Genomic DNA, 20,095 nt, shown 5'->3' on the forward strand with positions numbered 1-20,095 from the left:
AGCACTTCTCCGATCTCCACAGGGTCCACACAAAACTTCCAATTCTTCCTTTGACTGGCCCTATTCCTAAGATGTCATCCTTTTACTCCTCACATACCTACAGAAAGCTTTAGGATTCTCCTTTATTTTACCTGCTAAAGATTTCTTATGAACCCTCGTTGCTCTTCTTAACTCTTAAAATCCTTCCTAGCTAACCTATAACTCTCCATCGCCTCATCTGAACCATCTTGCCTCAACGTCACATAAGCCTCGCTCTTCTGCTAACAAAAGATGCAATTTCTGTAGTAAAACACAATTCCCTTACCTTATCATTTCCTCCTTGCCCGACAGGGACATAGCCATCAAGAACATGCAATTTCTGTTCCTTAAACCAGCACCATGCTTCGACTGTCCCCATCTCCTGCATTTTGCTAGCTCATTCTATGCACCCTATATCTTGCCTAATCGCATTCTAATTGCCCTTCCCCCACTTAAAACTCTCGTCCTGTGGCACATACTTTCCATCACTAAACTAAACGTAACTGAATTATGGTCACTCTCTCCAAAGTGCTCACCTACCACTAAATCAAACACCTGACCTGATTCATTACCAAGTACCAGATCCAGTGTAGCCTTCTCTCTTGTCAGCCCTTCGACATACTGTGTCAGGAAACCCTCCTGCACACACTGGACAAACTGATCCATCCAACGTATTATTGTTATAGCATTTCCAGTCAATGTTGGGAAAGTTAAAGTCCCTCATAATGATCACCCTGTTCCTTTCACTCCTGCCCAGAATCTCCTCCACATCCCTGGAACTTTGTGGCAGCCCATAAAAAAACTCCCAACAGCGTGACCTCTCCTCTCTTGTTTCTAACCTCAGCCCATTCTACCTTCCCTGATCTTAATGAAAGCTCTAAACCCTGGAACCTGCAACATTCGTTCCTGACCTCGCTCAATCCATGTCTCTGAAATGACTACCAGGTATCTGTCCATGCTGCAAGTTCACCTGACCTTATTCTGGATACTCCTGGTGTTAAAGTAGATACACTTCAAACCAGCTTGCTGTCTGCCAGCACACTCCTGTGACCATGAAATCCTGCCCATGTCCTCCCTACTCTCATCCTCCTCCGTACCACAGGTTCCCATCCCCCTACTGAGATAGTTTAAAACCGCCCCAATCGCACTTGCAAATTTTCCACCCAGGATATTAGTACCTCTCTGGTTCAAGTGAAGATCACCCTATTTGTAGAGATCCCACCTTCCCTAGAATGAGCCCCAATTATCCATATACCTGAAACCATCCTTCCTGCACCATCCCTGCAGTCACATGTTCAGCTGATATCTCTCCCAGTTCTTCGCTTCACTATCACATGGCACGGGTAACAACTCTAAGATAACAACTGTTTGTTCTAGCTCTCAGCTTCCACCCTAGCTGCCTGACATCCTACCCTCTTTCTGCCTATGTCGCTGGTACATATGTGGACCATGACTTGGGGATGGTCACCATCTCCCTTCAGGACTTCAAAGACACAATCCGAGACACCACGGACCCTGGCACCTGGGAGGCAACACACCAACCGTGAGTCTCTTTTGTTCACAATAAACCTTCTGACTCTCTTACTATTGAGTCCCCATAGAATAATATGCTCCTTCTTGTCCCCCCCTTCCCTTCTATGCAACAGAGACAGACTTTGTGCCAGAGACCTGCACCCCAATGCATGCCCCCTGGTAAGTCGCCCCCCCCCCACCCCCTCCCCCAACATTACATAAAATGGTATACATGTTTTTGAGGGAAATGACCACGGGGGATCCCTGCACTGACAGTTTTCCCCACTTCTAACAGTTACCCAGCTTCCTTCGAACGTAGGAGTAACTACTTCCCTGTCACGCTTATCTATCACAGACTCTTCCTCCTGAATGATCCGAAGTTCATCCAGCTCCTGCTCTAATTCCCTAACGCAGTCTTGGAGAGCAAGAGTTGGTGCACTTCCTGCAGATGTACTTGGATGGGACCGAATGGGATTCCTCACCTCAAACATCACGGAGGAACACTCCTCGCCCTGCACTGCCATCCCTGCTAGTCCCCTAATCAAAGTTAAAAAAAAGAGAAGCTTACCTGATATGTCCCTGGTGTTTAAGGTTAGAGGAGGAGGATTGGTGGGAGGCCCTACGAGGGTAGGGTCTCACATATAGCTGAGGGGGAAAAAAAAAAGTCCCTCCTTTCCCAGAAACCTCTGCTCTCCGAAGCAAGCTTTTAAAAATTTAAATCAGTGACTCGCCTTTCTCGACAGGCCCCTGGTCCAAGCTCCCGTTCTTTCTACTGCTGAAAACAGAAATGCTTTCAGCAGCAGGAAAAAAAAACAAAATATTTCAAAACAAAACAAAAATATAATGTCTGTCCTCCATTTTTTTTGTACACAGTCTCTCTTCACCTCCAGCCTTCACTTGTTTGTGTCTTGTTGGTACTGCTCTTTGTAGAGGGGACCTATTCTCTCCCTTCTATATTGAATATATTTCCACTTTATGTCTCTTTAACTCTATCAAGCACCATTAACAACCCCTTTGACTTTTACAAAGAGTCTTTACATAGGGAACCTTTGCTCGTTCCCCTCTTCTGTCAAAAGTGTAAAAACACATTTTGAACACATTTCAATTCTGAAGTCAGACCTGAAACATTATGATTAGATTAGATTCCCTACAGTGTGGAAACAGGCCCTTCGGCCCAACAAGTCCACACCGAACCTCTGAAGCGTAACCCATCCAGACCCATTTCCCTCTGACGAATGCAACTAACACTATGGGCAATTTAGTGTGGCCAATTCACCTGACATGCACATCTTTGGACTGTGGGAGGAAAGCCATGCAGACACGGTGAGATTGTGCAAAATCCACATAGACAGTCGCTCAAGGCAGAATCCAGCCCGGGTCCCTGGCGCTATGAGGCAGCAGTGCTAACCACTGAGCCACCGTGCTGAAACTGTTTCTTTCTCCACAGAGATCGCCAGACCTGCTACTGTATTTCTAGTATGGTTTTCGTTTCACATATTTGTTTCAATATCCTCAACACTTTAACTTTATTTCCTCTTAGACAGGACATGCTGCTGAAAACAAAATCAGATATGCCAATTCAAGATAGAAGTGATTTAAGATGATGAAATAAAAACACTTCATTTATTGAGAGGGAACTGAACTTTTTGAAAAGCCTGCCAAGTCCAAAGAATTTTTGCTTTAAAAAAGCAAACATTCATCCAAAAATTGAGCTTGAAAGAAGCTTAATTAAGCTGCACAATCTAATCCAAACTGTTTGTAAAATGGATATTTAAAAATAACTGACATGAAACAGCAGCAGCCTGGTATTATTATATTGGCCATTGGGAAGGGTTCACATGGCAACCTCAAAAGGCTTTTGCAATGTTTTTCGATTTCACAACCCATTGAAAACTCTTTTTGCAAGGTTGTGAAGGTTTGTGGCTCAGGTTGAGGTTTAGACTTCAGGTTTGCTTGCTGAGCTGTAGGTTTGATATCCAGACATTTCATTACCTGACTAGGTAACACCATCAGTGGTGACCTCCAAGTGAAGGAAAGCTGTTGTCTCCTGCTTTCTATTTGTTTGTTTGTCCTGGATGGGGTTCCTGGTGGTGATGTCATTTCCTGTTCGTTTTCTGAGGGGTTGATAGATGGTATCTAGATCTATGTGTTTGTTTAAGGCATTGTGGTTGGAGTGCCAGGCCTCTAGGAATTCTCTGGCATGTCTTAGCTTAGTCTGTCCCACAATAGATGAGTTATCCCAGTCGAATTGGTGTTTTTTTTAAAATCCGTGTGTAAGGCTACGAGGGAGAGAGGGTCGTGTCTTTTTGTGGCTAGCTGGTGTTCATGTATCCTGGTGGCTAACTTTCTTCCTGTTTGTCCTACGTAGTGTTTGTGGCAGTCCTTGCATGAAATTTTGTAGATGATGTTGGTTTTGTCCATGGGTTGTACTGAGTCTTTTAAGTTTGTTAGTTTCTGTTTGAGGGCGTTGGTGGGGTTTGTGTGCTACTAGGATTCAGAGGGGTCTTAGTGGTCTGGCTGTCATTTCTGAAACTTCTTTGATGTATGGTAAGGTGGTTAAGATTTTTGGCTGTGTTTGGTCTGCTTGTCGTGGTTCGTTCTTGAGGAATCTGCGGACTGTATTTTTTCAGTATCCATTCTTCTTGAATACGTTGTATAGGTGGTTTTCCGAAGTTTGGCTGTGCTGCAGTGAGTGGTGGCATAAATTGGCTTTTGGCCTCAATAGCAGCAAGGCAAATTGGTCAAGTTAGAGGTCTAACTGGGATGGCTTGCGGGCCAACCCTTTACAGTCAAGGAGTAATAAAAATGCTTGCAAGTCCAGGATATTTGTAAGAGGATTACACCAGACTGGATATGGAATTTTTCTAAATGGAAAAGGTTGCAGTATGACTCTACCAGGTTTCGCATTCTAAAATGAGATGCATTGAACAAGAACAATAAAAAGGACAGAACAATACAGCACAGGAATAGGCCCTTCGGCCCTCCAACCCTGAGCCTGCACAACCAGATCCCTGTGCATATCAGTACTCCCAGGGGTTCTGCCATTCACTGCATAAATTTCAACCTCTACCTGACTTCCGAAATGCATCACCTCACATTTGTCTGAATTAAACCCCACCTGCCATTTTTCTGCCCATTGGAACATTATTTATTGTTACCTGTATTTTACACCAAAATACAATAAAATAGTGAAAAGCTTTAATTTGTTGCCATAATCCAGCACCACTTTAATAATTTAAGAATAAGAGAAAGTGAAAAGATATAGCTGAAGGAGACATTCATCTAGATAGGAGTTCTGAGCTGGCTCAAAATCACCACCGTTTCGCCAGACCCAACTAAAGTCAAACTTGCTGATCCTCAGGTGCCATCTTCACTGCTGGGCTTGCTCTCTTCCCCCACAAGTCTTGCTGATATCAATGCCCAGAGGAGCCAGCTCTGTTGCTGCCTCGCATGCCCTAAAGCGTTTGAAGCAACGAAAACCATTCTGCTGTTGGAACGTAAATCCATTGGGGATATCTACGACATAACAAAAGTCATACTGCTGGAATTAGCAAATAAATTAAAAGTAGAATTGCCTGCTAGAGCTAAGAAGGCAAACATAATGAACATATTGTAAAATGGGGCTGGTGGAAATACAGGAGTGATTAATTATTTAAATGGTGAGTCACTTTAGTTAGCGAGGATTTGAATTATAGTTACAGCAGCTTGAATTTGAAGTGACAAAGCAAATAGAAGTTGATAAAGGAGACGGTTTGGAGTTTAAAACAAAAGATTGAAAGAGAAATGGAATTTAAAGACTTGAGCTTGAAGAAAAGGTAAAAAAGAACTTCAGAAAGAAGAAAAGGACAAAAAGGGTGAGGGTTGAGGGGCAAAAAAAGGGTCGCTTGATGCTTCAGATCCACAATGTCTGGGTGCATCTCGGAAAAGTTTAGATTAGGGTAGGGTATTGATGTAGTACATATGGATTTCAGCAAGGTCGTTGACAAAATCTCACATGGGAAACTCATACAAAAAGAGTAAAGACTCATCCAAAGTAACTTGATATGTTGGATCGAAAATTGGCCGAGTTGGCAGGAGATAGAGGATGATGGTAGAAGAACAATTATGTGACTAGGGGCCAGTTTCCAGTAGTATTCGATAGGGATCAGTGCTGGGTCCCTTATTGTTCCATGAGAACACTTGGGACCGTTGATAAGTCAGTTATGGATGATACAAAAATTGGACAGGTTCTTGACTGAGGAAGAAGGGTTTGTCATGAAGTTGGTGTGAATAAAATGGTAAAATTGTAAAAATGGGGGAAAGCACTGACATCCCTTTAAAAGCTGGTGTCCTATTTGTTGCTTAAAGATTTAAAAAATGAATGTCTCTGGACAAGCAGCTGCAGGTGCTCGAACTGACACAATGTATCAAAAAGCCATTCAGTTGGCAGACCCAAGCAGCATTTTTTTAACAAAGTGGCATCTGAGAAAGAAATAAGAAGCTCTCACAAGAAATCTCCACACTCTTTAAGAAAGCACTATATATCTATAAAGGTACACGGCACGTTTAGCAAACATTCTTAACACTATGATCAGAAAATTATTCAAAAGCATTTTGAAAAACGATAGAAGATGATACAGAAACGCCAGGAAGATAGTTTCTCAAAGTTCACACAGAATGTAAGTTTAGTTTATTGTTCTTATTAATTGGATTTATAAGTGGGACCTGAAACAGCATGCCTATTAGAATTTAGTCCAGTAAAGGAATAGGTAGTTAGAAGAGATTTATTCCGTTTGTTAATAATTCTGTTCATTTGTTCACTGCTCGAGTTAAATAAATAAATTGTTACTTGTTTATTATGGTGTGGGTGAAAGGATTCCATTTCATTTAACATTCTTTTATAACAGATTGGGGGTAAGAGGTAGATTGGAGCTGAAAAATGCTGGAAAAGCGCAGCAGGTCAGGCAGCATCCAAGGAGCAGGAGAATTGACATTTCAGGTATAAGCCCTTCTTCAGGAATGCTGATGCCCGAAATGTCGATTCTCCTGCTCCTTGAATGCTGCCTGACCTGCTGTGCTTTTCCAGGAACACATTTTTTAGCTCTGATCGCCAGCATCTGCAGTCCTCCCTTTCTCCTAAGAGGTAGATTATACCACTTGTCATACTCCTTTATAAGATTACTACGTGAGGCGGTCTTTTCTGATGTTTCAGTTTTAATTGTCAGAGGGATGTCATCCTCCACTTCTTAACAGGTTACAGCAAGAAAGACATGTTTGTCAAATGGGCAGATCAGTGTCAGATGGAATTTAACCTTGATAAATATGAGGTGATCCACTTTGGAAGTAATAAGATGGTAAGGGAGGACTCAATGAATGGCAGGGAACTAGGAAGCTCAGAGAATCCTGGGGTGCCTGAATACGGTTGGACAGGTTAATAAGGTAGTTAAGGATGATGCTTGCTTTTAGCAGTCAAGGCATGTACAGGAGCTGTATAGGACTATATTTTGATCACAGCTATGGTTCTGTATACAGGTCTGGTTGTGCACTGCATTATAGGAAGGAAGCAGAGGATATTTATCAGAATGTTGCCTGGGTTGTAGAACTTTAGCTATGAGGACAGCTGGATAAGCTCAAGTTGTGTTCTTTGGAGCAGTGAAGGTTGGGAAAGACCTGATAGAAGTATACAAAGATTGAGGGGCATAGACAAGGTGAATGTAAAGCAACTGTCGCCCTTAGTTGAAAAGTCAAAAACAAGGGGACACAGTTTTAAAGTGAAATGCAGAAGGTTTAAAGGGATTAGAGGAAAATGCTTTTCATCTGAGGGTGTGGTAGGAATCTGGAATGCTCTACTGAAAGAGATAATTAAGGCAGGTAACCTCAACCTTTAAAAAGTATTCGGATGAGCACTTGAAATGTCATTGCATTCAAGGCTATGGGCCGAATGTCAGAAAGTGGGACGAGGTAGCAGTGTATTTTTTCGTAGCACAGACTCAATGGGCCAAAGGGCCTCTTCTGTACTGTATAATTCATTCTGAGAATTGGAACTAGAATTATAAAAGAAAAAGAGTAAAGATAGATAAGGGATACTGGCTTCAAATGTTGCAGTCAACACTGGAAGTTGAAAAGGGTAAGGACACTGTAAAAACAAAGGCTCATCTCTGCGTGTATGCATTAGTTCCTGATGCATAAAAGCCAAAGTTTAGAAATTTGCAGAAGCAGTCTTTGCAAACATATAGTGAATTCGAAAAGGGTGAAGTAATTTTGACAGGTGGATATGAAAATTACGGGTAAATACTCTATATGAAATTCTCAGAAATCATTCTCTTAGAAGAATTTAAAAACAAAATCTGTCTTATAGTAAGAATCCAGGTTGAAGACCAGAGTTGCATTATTAGACAGGCAGTAATAATGATTTAGCAATGTCCCAAGATCACCCCCTCTTCAGTTCAGGAAAGAGGGCACTGAAAGTGGGGTGGAAATTGAAGGCTGAAGTGTTTCTGTTGTAATAAAGTTGGATATCTCCAGTTACCGTACAATGTTGGAAGCTGCCTGGAAAGCCAATGGCACCTGTTAATGTTCGTATGAACGAGTCTTTTAAAAAAGGGAACTCAAAAGACAAATACCATGGATCAAATCGTAGCGTTGATTGCAACCAGAAAAGGAGATGTTAACACGGGCTGGATGCAAAAGATGAATATGATAAATGAGAGATGAAGGGCTTCTGCAAAGGGAAAGACAAGCCTTTTTCTTCAAATGATGCACAGAACATAAATTTACGCTCTTTAGCTGGAGAAGAGCATGGATTTCCCTTTAAAATGTGGAATGAAATCCAAAATGAGCATAAATGGGGTACATGAATGCAGAGAGTATGTCCTGATTCTGTTATACAAAGAGCATTTGGAATTCAACTTGCTGTCTGGAACAGTGGTAGACGCAGTTAAGAAATTACCTAGAGAAGGAATTGACTTACTCCAAGATAATAACATGACTTTAGTGCAAGCTATAGCTTTGCCTAAATTCAGAGACAGTCCGAGTCAAGTTAAGCCCAGAAAAACAAGCTTCCGATGAAAATGTGTATTCAATATGCACTAGAAAATAAACTGATAAAACTTAGTCAAAGCAGTTGGAGCTCACCCATTGCATTATTCTTAAATCAGATAGGCATACTAGGTTCTGCATAGATTGCTGAAAAATAAATGCAGTAACAAAAACAAATTAACAATCCATTCCTTGGTTAAAAGATTGTGTCGATAGAAGGAAATGAAGCACTGCCCAACCGAAGGTTAATCTATTGATGGTACAGGTGAGTACCATTTAAAAAATCTGAATGAGGTATCAGCCTCTGCTACAGAAAAGGGTAACTATATCACAGTCAAATGAAGCCATTTTATCTTAGAAATATCCAAACAGCATTCTAAAAGCCTCTGAATCAAGCCACTGCCTAACTGTGCAAGTTATTCAGTTGAAGCTATAATATATACCTGCGAAGAATATGTAAAGCAACTAGATCATTTAAGCAACCACTTAGAGTCATAAAGGTGTACAGCATGGAAACAGACCCTTCGGTCCAACCCGTCCATGCCGACCAGATATCCCAACCCAATCCAGGCCCACCTGCCAGCACCAGGCCCATATTCCTCCAAATCTTTCCTATTCATATACCCATCCAAATGCCTCTTAAATGTTGCAATTGTACCAGCCTCCACCATGTCCTCTGGCAGCTCATTCCATACACGTACCACCCTCTACGTAAAAAAGTTGCCCCTTAGGTCTCTTTTATATCTTTCTCCTCTAACCCTAAACCTATGCCCTCTTGTTCTGGACTCCCCAACCCCAGGGAAAAGACTTTGTCTATTTATTCTATCCATGCCCCTCAATATTTTGTAAACCTCTATAAGGTCACCCCTCAGCCTCCGACGATCCAGGGAAAACAGCCCCAGCCTGTTCAGCCTCTCCCTGTAGCTCAGATCCTCCAACCCTGGCAACATCCTTGTAAATCCTTTCTGAACCCTTTCAAGTTTCACAACATCTTTCCGATAGGAAGAAGACCAGAATTGCACGCAATATTCCAACAGTGGCCTAATCAATGTCCTGAACAGCCGCAACATGACCTCCCAACTCCTGTACTCAATACTGTTGATATATCTTTGTTTTAATTTGATTGCAATAAAGTTGGTCATAACATTTCCAGCTTTAAGATTGTTTAGCTGGCTTAACAAAATCTCTCATGAGCAGAGCAAATTAGATTAGATTACTTACAGTGTGGAAACAGGCCCTTTGGCCCAACAAGTCCACACCGACCCACCGAAGTGCAATCCACCCAGGCCCATTCTCCTACATTTACCCATTTACCCTTTCACTTAACACTACGGACAATGTAGCATGGCCAATTCACCTAACCTGCACATTTTTGGGAGGAAACCAGAGTACCCGGAGGAAACCCACGCAGATACGGGGAGAATGTGCAAACTCCACACAGTCAGTCGCCTGAGGCGGGAATTGAACCCGGGTCTCTGGCACTGTGAGGCAGCAGTGCTAATCACTGTGCCACCGTGAATCTTACCAATCATAACGAAAGTGAAGACTCTGATGGAAAATTCTCATTCCAAACTAAATAGGAAATCACAAGATGGCTGGGGAAGTGTGGGCTTTTATTGGGAATTTGTGCCTAACTTCAGCATAATAGCTGTTTCTTTAGTAGATTTGTTATGAAAATAGGCAAAATAGCATAGTCAGCAGAGTCACAAACAACTTTTGAGAAAGTATGTGAATCGATATCAGTTATCCCTGACTGTTAAACTGTCAGTTGATGCTGATAACTGAGGTGTAAATGTAATCTTATTACAATACTATTAATTAGGCATAGAGAAGCCAGTAGGAAACTTTTCTGATACTGCTTTAATTTCTTAGAAGTACTCCAAAGTGAAAAGGTAATTTTTAAATTATTATTGGCTCCAACATGTTGAAATCTATTTCCAACATGGTTGTAAAGAAATATCATGAACATAATTCATTAGCTTTTGTAGACAACTTCCATGATTCAAAACACAAGACGGTTCTGATGGAGGTTATTAATTCAACCAGTTAATGTAGTAACCATTGACACTGTAAGAAAAGATAATTTTATACCAGATGTTTTATCAAGAGTGTGATTATATTGAAATGAATAAGCATGTGGGAAGAAAATAACAAGATATTGTTTAAAAATTGCATTAAGGAATGAGCGAAGGTGGATGCACATATGTGCATTAGTGAGTTTTGAGAAGATTTGTAGCTCAGGTTGAGGTTCTGCATGTTAAGCTTGCTTGTTGAGCTGGAAGGTTCATTTTCAGACATTTCATCACCATACTGGGTAACATCATCAGTGAGCCTTTGGTGAATCGCTGATGTTAGTGACCTGTTTTCTATTTATACATAAATAGAAAGCTGGTCACTAACACCAGTGCTTCACTGGAGGCTCACTGATGATGATACCTAACATGGTGATGAAACGTCTGAAAATGAACCTTCCAGCTCAGCGAGCAAAACTACATATATTGCATGTCGTATCAATTAGTGATAAAATGCATTTAACAAAACCATTTCATTTAAGGCGAATGTAACAGAGCCCAATCTTTGTTTTCTTTGGGAGGGAATTTTAAACTGAAATGGAAATGGGACTATTAGATAGCTAAAATACCAGGAGTGTTTTCTGAGTTGAAAAATAAGTGCTACGTAATTTTGGCCATACTAGCCAATGCTGCTGTTTGAAGCAGCAATGGAGAGAAATTGAGATGCGGCTCAAGTTATAAGAATGTCTACACTGCAACATGTAACAGTATCTACCAAGAAAAGTCTAACATTGTCCAGGCATATCCTGTCCATATTTGCAGTCTAAGAACATCCCATGAAACTTGAAAGGGTTCAGAAAAAATTTACAAGGATGTTGCCAGAGTTGCAAGATTTGAACCAAGATTGTGGTTTTGGAAAAGCATAGCAGGTCAAGCAGCATCTGAGGAGCAGAAAAATTGACATTTCGGGCAAAAGCCCTTCATCAGGAATGAGGCTGGGAGCCTCGGGAGTGGAGCTGGGGGAGGTAGCTGCGTGTGCAAAGGTGGATGGAGGTGGGGGTAAAGATGATAGGTCACAGGGGAGGATGGAGTGGATAGGTGGGAACGAAGACAGACAAATGGGATGAGTCATGAAGACGGTGCTGAGCTGGAAGGTTGGAACTGGGGGAAGGTGGGGAAGAGGGAAAATGACGAAACAGGTGAAATCCATTGATGCCACGTGGTTGGAGGGTCCCGAGGTGGAAGATGAGGTGATCTTCCTCCAGGTGTTGGGTGCTAAGACAGTGGCAATGGAGGAGGCTCAGGACCTGCATATCCTCGGCAGAGTGGGAGGGGGAGTTAAAGTGTTCGGCCAGGGGGCGGTGGGGTTGATTGGTGAGGGTATCCCGGAGATGTTCTCCAAAGCATTCTGCGAATATGCGGCCTGTCTCCCCAATGTAGAGACCGCATCGGGAGCAACGGATACAGTAACTGACGTGTGGAAGTGGAGGTGAAACTCTGATGGATGTTGAAGGTTCCTTTGGGTCTTGGACGGAGGTGAGCAGGGAGGTGTGGGCGCAGGTTTTACAACTGCTGTGGTGGGAGGGGAAGGTGCTAAGAGGGAAGGGTGGATAGTTGGGGGCATGGACCTGACGAGGTACTCATGAGGTGGGGGGGAAAATGGTCCAGAAACGTCAATTTTCCTGCTCCTCGGATGCTGCTTGAACCTGCTGTGCTTTTCCAGCACCACACTCTTGACTCTAATCTCCAGTATCTGTAGTACTCACTTTCACCTGGAAGGTTTGAGATATAGGAAGAGGCTGAATAGGTTGGGGCTATTTTTTCCAGATCTTCAGAGGCTGAGGGGGTTACCTTATAGAAGTTAATAAAATCATGAAAGGCACAGATAAGGAGAAAGGTCTTTTCTCTAGGGTTGGGAGTCCAAAACTAGAGGGACTAGGTTTGAGGGGAGAGATTTAAAAAGGGACCCAAGGGGCAACTTTTCCACACTGAAGGTGGTGGATTCATGGAACAAACTGTCAGAGAAAGTTGAGGAGGCCAGTACAATTACAACACTTAAAAGGCATCTGGATGGATGTATGAATAAGGAGTTTATAGGGATAGGGGGCAAATGCTAGCAAATGGGACTAGATTGATTTGGGCTATCTGGTCGGCATAGACATGTTGGATGGAAGGGTCTGTTTCCACGCTGCAGGAGAAAGTGAGGACTGCAGATGCTGGAGATCAGAGCTGAAAATGTGTTGCTAGAAAAGCGCAGGTCAGGCAGCATCCAAGGAGCAGGAGAATCGACGTTTCGGGCATGAGTCCTTCTTCAGGATTGAGGAAAGTGTGTCCAGCAGGCTAAGATAAAAGGTAGGGAGGAGAGACTTGGGGGAGGGGCATTGGAAATGCGATAGGTGGAAGGAGGTCAAGGTGAGGGTGATAGGCCAGAGTAGGGATGGGGGCGGAGAGGTCAGGAAGAAGATTGCAGGTTAGGAAGGTGGTGCTAAGTTCGAGGGATTTGACTGAGACAAGGTGGGAGATGGGGAAATGAGGAAACTGGAGACTTGCACCTCCCCCCTTACTTCCCTCCAAGGCCCCAAGGGATCCTTCCATATCCGCCACAAATTCACCTGCACCTCCACACACATCATTTGCTGCATCCGCTGCACCCGACGTGGCCTCCTCTATATTGGGAAGACAGGCTGCCTATTTGCGGAACGTTTCAGAGAACAACTCTAGGACACCCGGACCAACCAACCCAACCACCCCGTGGCTCAACACTCAAGGAATCCTGATGAAGGGCTTATGCCCGAAACGTCGAATTTCCTGTTCCTTGGATGCTGCCTAACCTGCTGTGCTTTAACCAGCAACACATTTTCAGCTGTACAGTCTATGTGTCCATTTACTATCAATCACCAGCCATATGATGTAAGGAGTGCCACATTTAGCAATGCTCAGTTTGTATTCCACTAGGACTACTTGGCCCCAGAAGAGTTGAAATTCTAAACACAAATAGCACCAAGGGCTTTGGGAATAGGGTGTATAAATATCTTGAAAGTAAGGGACAAACCCTGACCGGGAATGACAGAGCAGCCAAATCACTAATCATGCTCCTGTGTCCAGTTTTGATTAAAGTATGACTAAGGATCCTTGTAAAGTTAAAGTTATTCGGAATTGGGAACAAATTCTCCATTCGAGTCCTATCAAGGGACCAAGAGATGGTCTTCATTGTTGGACATCAATAATCTCAACCCCAATACATCTCTGCAGGAGTTCCTTAAGTAATGTCCAAACATCATCAGCTGCTTCCTGAATGGCCTTTCTTCCGTAAGGTTAGAAGTGGGGCTTCTGCTGGTGAAACAGGATGTTCAATACAATTCCTCTGACACTGGAGTAATCCATATGTGCATGCATCAACACCTATATAATTTGCAGGCTTGAACTGAAAAGTGGCAGTTAACATTTATGGCAGAATTGCCAAGCAATGACCATCTCCAAAGTGAAAGAATCTAATAGTTATCCCTTGAAATTCAATGGTATTAAAACTATCATCAACATTCTGGGGTTACAAATGCTCAGAATCCAAACTGAGCCCATACAATAACTCTGGCTACAAGTGCAGGTCACTGCCGGAAAGTAACTTCTCGTGAACTTCCTAAAGCTTATCCACCATCTATAATGCATATGTCAGGACTGTGATGGAATACTCCCTACTTTCCAAGATCAATTAGTTCCAATAAAACTACTGGATTGCTACCTTAAATATTCACACTGGCTACACAGTGGCAGCAGCACATACTATCTACAAGGTGCACTCCAATAACCAGTCAAGGCTCCTTCAACAGAATCTTCAAATCTCTCAACTTTTACCACCTAGATCAAGGCTTCCTTCTGATCCTAAACTCAAAACAAGTACGCAGTCAAGCCTCCTAAGATTCTTGTGTGTTTCAATAAGGTCTCCTTTCATTTTTCTAAATTTATAAGGTAGATGGGGAGATGTTTTTTCCCTACTTGTGGGAGAGTTGAGGACCAGAGGCCATACTCTCAGTTTAAGGGGGCATCCATTGAAGAGAAAGGGAATACACTCTGAGGTTAGGGAATTTGCAGAATTCTTTACAATGGAGGGTTGTTGATACTCGGTCATTTAGTATATTCATGGTGAGTTAGAATTTTTAATCAGTAAGGGAACCAAAGATTATGGGGAAATGGCAGGGAACTGGAGTTGAGGATTATCAGATCAGCCAAAGTCTCATCAAATGGCAAAATAGATTTAATGGGCTGAATACTGTCAAAAAGTGTGGTGCTGGAAAAGCACAGCCAGTCAGGCAGCATGTGAGGAGCAAGACAGTCAACGTTTCAATCATAAGCTCTTCATCAGGCTTTTACAACGTTACACTTTTTGACTCTGATCTCCAGCAGTTGCAGTCCTCGCTTTCTCCTTATCAATGGGTTGAATAGTCTATTTACGTTCTTGTGCATGTGAACTCCACTATCCTCGAGAGCTGATCCAAGTAAAACACCATTTTGACATTGATGAAGGAATGGCAAATATAGTCACAAGTGCAATGCTTCAAGAAGGGAGTCAACCCCACTTCAAGAAAAGTAAGGATGAGAAAATTAATGCTGTATTTGCTCATGATGCCCACATTCCATTAATGAACATTTTAAACTACCCAATGGCACACACAATCAAATTTTTTGCATGGAATACAAGTGTCACATTTTTTTTTGCCATAAAGTTTGTAACTAATTTGTAACATAATTCCTGGTTCCACAAAAGGATGTACACATCATCATATAATACAAGCATCAACAAGTCCTATTTTTAAAAAGCAGTGATATCATTTTTTCCCCTTGATTAAAAAGCAATATACTACAACACTTTCTCCAAACTCAACAAAATAAGAGCTGAAGTGAATCTAAATGTGGGCAGTCCTCTTACAGCATTCACAAAGTAGACCAAATTAGTGTGCAAGTCAGCTGTGATTCATTACAACTCCTAGCAGATGAGGCAGCTTAAATCACAATGATGACGCACTCTACGTCAACTGTTTTTAGCAACCTTTAGACTTCCAGTAACTTGCTTAATGATGCAATCTTCTACTCCCAGAGGAAGACAAGCAGCAGATAATGGGTACAATCTAGCGTCCTCCATCACAGACACTGCTTGCTGAACTTTAGCTACAGCTGCTGCATCTGGATTCCATTGTGTTATGGTCAAGAGCTCAGTCAGCAAGATTAAAATGAAAACAATCTGGAAGGGATCAACATTTAGAATAGTTACAAAAACAAGATTTGGGTGAACAAAACTAAGTCTAAATGATTAATGTCACCTGTGGAAATACTTACAATAAATGTTTGCTCCCATTGTTTTGTGGATATCAGATGGAAAGCATTACTGCTTGAATAGATTAGATTCCCAACAGTATGGAAACAGACCCTTCAATCCAACAAGTCCACACCTCCGAAGAGTAACCCACCCAGACCCATTGTACCCATGTATGTTTTTAGCAAGTGTGTAAGAAATTATACCGTGTTGAACAACCCATCTAGCTCACTCTGCCTTTCATTAAGATCATACTGATCCGACTTGAATTTAACTTTAATATTATTTTGTTGCACATCCCCCTTAACTCTTGATTTGGAGATGCTGGTGTTGGACTGGGCTGTACGAAGTTAAAAATCACACAACACCAGGTTACAGTCCAACAGGTTCACCCGGAAGTACCAGCCCTTGGAGCGCTGCTCCCCCACCGGGTGATTGCGACCTGATGAAGGTGCAGCGCTCCGAAAGCCAACGCCTCCAAACAAACCTGCTGCACCACAAAACTGGTGCTGTGCGACCTCCAACTCTTAATTCTTGACATCCTTCCAAATTAAACTTCTGTCTAATTCAGACTTGAATACATTCAATGCCCTATCTTCACTGTTCTCTGTGGAAGAGAATTGTAAACATTAACACTGAGAAAAGAAATTTCTCCTCACCTGTATATAAATGGGAGATCTCCAACTTTGAAACTGTGCCCCCTACTTCTAGATTCTTCCACAGAGTAAACATCCTCTAAGTATCTTTCTTGTTGGACTTTTAAATCTTTCAAGAAGATGACACCTCATTCTTTTAAACTCCAATGAATATAGGCTCAACTTGCTAATATGAGGATTGAGCACTATGACCATATAACAAGATATTAGTACTGACCATTAACCACTGGTTGAATTTGGTTGTTAAAAGAAAATTATCTTGGAGCAGGAAGATCTCAGTTCCCATGCGACCATCCTGTTCCTTAAAAAAAAACATTATTCCTGACAATTTTAAAAAAAATGGGCCCAAAGTTCAAGAAAATAAACAGAAGAAATGACAAAGAGAGACAGAGATCAAAACCTTTATCAGATGTTGAGAGAGAATCAAGGGATGGAATTCAAATCTATTGGGCTGAAGTATTTCAAGGTGTAATTGAAGCATGATCACATCAGATGTCATGACATACCTGCATTTTGATGATCTACGTAAGAGGAACTGAATACAAAGTGCTCGTGGTGGAGTAGCAGTGCTTACCTCTGGGTAGAAGATCTATGCTCAAGTCCCATTTGTCATGGAGCTATGCTATACCATAACCAAACAGGCTTATAAAAATTATAAAGCGCCACTAGTTCCAGGTGAATTCTGAAGCAAACGGAGCAGTGGTCAGACTTTGTCCATTCAAACTTGGAGAGAACACTTTGCGCCATACAACAGAGGGAAGTTGCAGGTGGTTACATGGCATCATAATAAGCGTTAACTTAGTGTCATCGAGCTATACAATATGGAGACAGACCGTTTGGTCCAACTCATCTAGGCCGACCAGATATCCTAAATTAATCTAGTCTTATTTGCCAACATTTATCCAATATCCTTCTAAATTCTTCCTATTCAAGTGCCAATCCAGATGGCTTTTAAATGCTGTAACTGTACCAGCCTCCAACACTTCCTCTAGTAGCTTATTCCATAGATGGAGTTTAATTTCAATAAATATGAGGTGCTGCATTCGGAAAGGCAAATCAGGGCAGGACGTATACACTTAATGGTAAGATCCTGGGGAGTGTTGCTAAACAAAGAGATCTTGGAGCGCAGGTTCACAGTTTCTTGAAAGTGGAGTTGCATTTTGTATGCTTACCTTTATTAGTCAGTGCATTGAGTATGGGAGGCAGTGTTGCAGCTGTATATTGGTTGGGACATTGGATAGGGTACTTTTGGAATACTGTGTTCAATTCTGGTCTCTATGCTATAAAAAGGATACTGTGAAGCTCGAAAAGGTTTAGAAAAGATTTACAAGGATATTGTCAGGGGTTGAAGGGTTTGATTGATAGGGAGAAGCTGAAGAGACTGGGGCTATTTTCCCTGGAGTGTCTGAGGCTGAGGGGTGACCTTAGAGAAGTTTATAAAATCATGAGGGGTAGAGATAGGGTGAATAGCCAACATTGTTTCCCTGGGGTAGGGGAGACCAAAACTAAATGCCATGGATTTATGGTGAGAGAGGTAAGATTTAAAAGGGACAACTTTTTCACCGAGGGTGGTACTACATTAAAGTATCCGTGTGTTCAAATGCAATTATTCATAAATTGCAATTGGACTAGCATATTTTAGCCTGTCTAGGAACTGTATGACAAGCTGTAGAACATTTTTCACACTGTTGCAGCATGGAACACAGTACAATTAACTTCAAGCTACCTGCATCTAGATTAGAATGGTGCTGGAAAAGCACAGCAATTCAGGCAGCATCCGAGGAGCAGTAAAATCGACGTTTCGGGCAAAAGCCCTTCATCAGGAAAACAGGCAGAGAGCCTGAAGGGTGGAGAGATAACTTCAAATCAAGAAAATTAAATGGTTTAAACAGCTTGTTTAAAAATTCTAGAGACTTTATGCTTCTAAAAAATGCACAGTTCATGGGTCAGGCAAATCATTTAACATAGCCCAAAGCTATTATAAATGGTGCAACATCCCAATTGGAGTAGTTTGATCTCAACTGCATACAATATTTTCTCCTTCAGAAGGACATAGACAGTTAGCAGACAGAAAAAAAAGTACAATAGAAATGAACAAACAGAAAATATAATTTTCACATAATTCAACAGAGATGTGGTATGGGGGCAGTGTACCCATAAACACGACACTACATGGTGAAATAACAGATGTACAGCTAAAACTCACAATAAGTTCATGATCCCAAATTGACCCTCAAGGGAAATATCAATGAAGACTGTTCCCCATTAATAGAAAAAAAGCAGACAGGTCAACACTGACAGCTCAAATATTGCATAGCATCTGCTTATACAAACAGGATCAGCAGATGGACCTTGAAGCAAATTAAAAATTGCTAGCTCAAACAAGACATTGGGAATCTACATATAGGGAGGTGAGGAATACAAGAAGACATTACGAGATAAAAACGACTAGATAATTTTCCACACAGATAACTTCTTTTACTTGAAAAAGATCAGGAGATTCTGATCTAACACCTTTGAAAACTTCCAAGTCTCCCATTGTGTAAGAAAGTTGATGCTTACATGTTTTTTTATTAATCGAGGTTTTACAGTTTACAATGAACGTAAAAGTAAATCGCGGAGACAGCTTTAGCTCCTGCCAAGAATAGCCAACAGCATCGATGACCTCTACTTTGAGACTGAAGTGGAACAAAGGAGAACAATGACCTCTTTCCGTTTCAGATGAATTTATTCAGATTAGATAGAAGTTCTATACTCACCAGGGAAGACGAGGAGAATAATAATGACGAGGAGTGCTGATAGCCCGGCCCCCGGTGATGGACGGGAGCTGGACAAGATTCTCCGACCACAGTTGTACGAGTAGGCGAGGGCCATAACCAGGCCCTGGGAGAAGGAGACCCGGGTTGAGGTGAAGAAGAAGCCTGGACACGCGAGAGGCGGCAGGGAGAAGCCTGGAGACGCCGGGAGAAAAGGAGAGCTGTGTGATCCCGGCTCCAGCCTCAGGGTCGAGCGGCCCTCCTCTTCCCGCTCACACGTACCATCATCCCGGCAGCGAATAACTCGAGAGTCCCGGTCCCAGCAAGCGGCCGAGCGTTGCTCCGGGCCTCGCCGCGTTTAGGGAGGTGGGCAGTTAAACAAAAATAGTAGTAACACCAGGCCGTGGTTCTCAGAATTTGCTTGAAAACCAAACGCTTCCCACTGTCTACTTCAGCCCCAGGCTCTACCTCCAATTGTCTGCCCGGTGACCAGGGAAGGTCCGCACTCGCCAGCGTCACCGCCGCTCAGCCAGGGAGGGAGTGAGGCCAGTACCGCCCGCCCTGTTAGTCCAACCCCCAAAACATTTCCCCGCATCGATCTCCATCCCAGTCACAGTACTTCATCCCTCTTCCTCATACCTCCTCTCTTGTCATCAAACCCATCCTTTCTACATTTAATTCCTCTCCTTATCCTCCCTCTCCTTCACACATGGGGGTAATCATGTTTGACAAATATATTGGAATTTTTTGAGAATGCAGTTAGAAGGTTGACATGGAAGAACCATTGGAATCGGTCTACTTAGACTTTCAGAACGT

At 42.3% G+C, this 20,095-nt stretch overlaps 1 protein-coding gene across 1 annotated transcript in view; it reads right to left on the reverse strand.

The window, feature by feature from the left end:
• Positions 1 to 19,800, reverse strand: part of lrp12 (low density lipoprotein receptor-related protein 12) — an 83,789-nt gene extending 63,989 nt beyond the window's left edge. The window contains exon 1 of the mRNA XM_060824316.1: positions 19,283 to 19,800. Within this exon, the coding sequence (XP_060680299.1) occupies positions 19,283 to 19,397 (115 nt within the window). The 5' untranslated portion in view covers positions 19,398 to 19,800. The remainder of the gene's footprint in view (positions 1 to 19,282) is intronic.
• Positions 19,801 to 20,095: the final 295 nt, after the last annotated feature.

The sequence above is a fragment of the Hemiscyllium ocellatum genome, chromosome 4 (assembly GCF_020745735.1).
Source record: "Hemiscyllium ocellatum isolate sHemOce1 chromosome 4, sHemOce1.pat.X.cur, whole genome shotgun sequence".
Lineage (NCBI taxonomy): Eukaryota > Metazoa > Chordata > Chondrichthyes > Orectolobiformes > Hemiscylliidae > Hemiscyllium > Hemiscyllium ocellatum.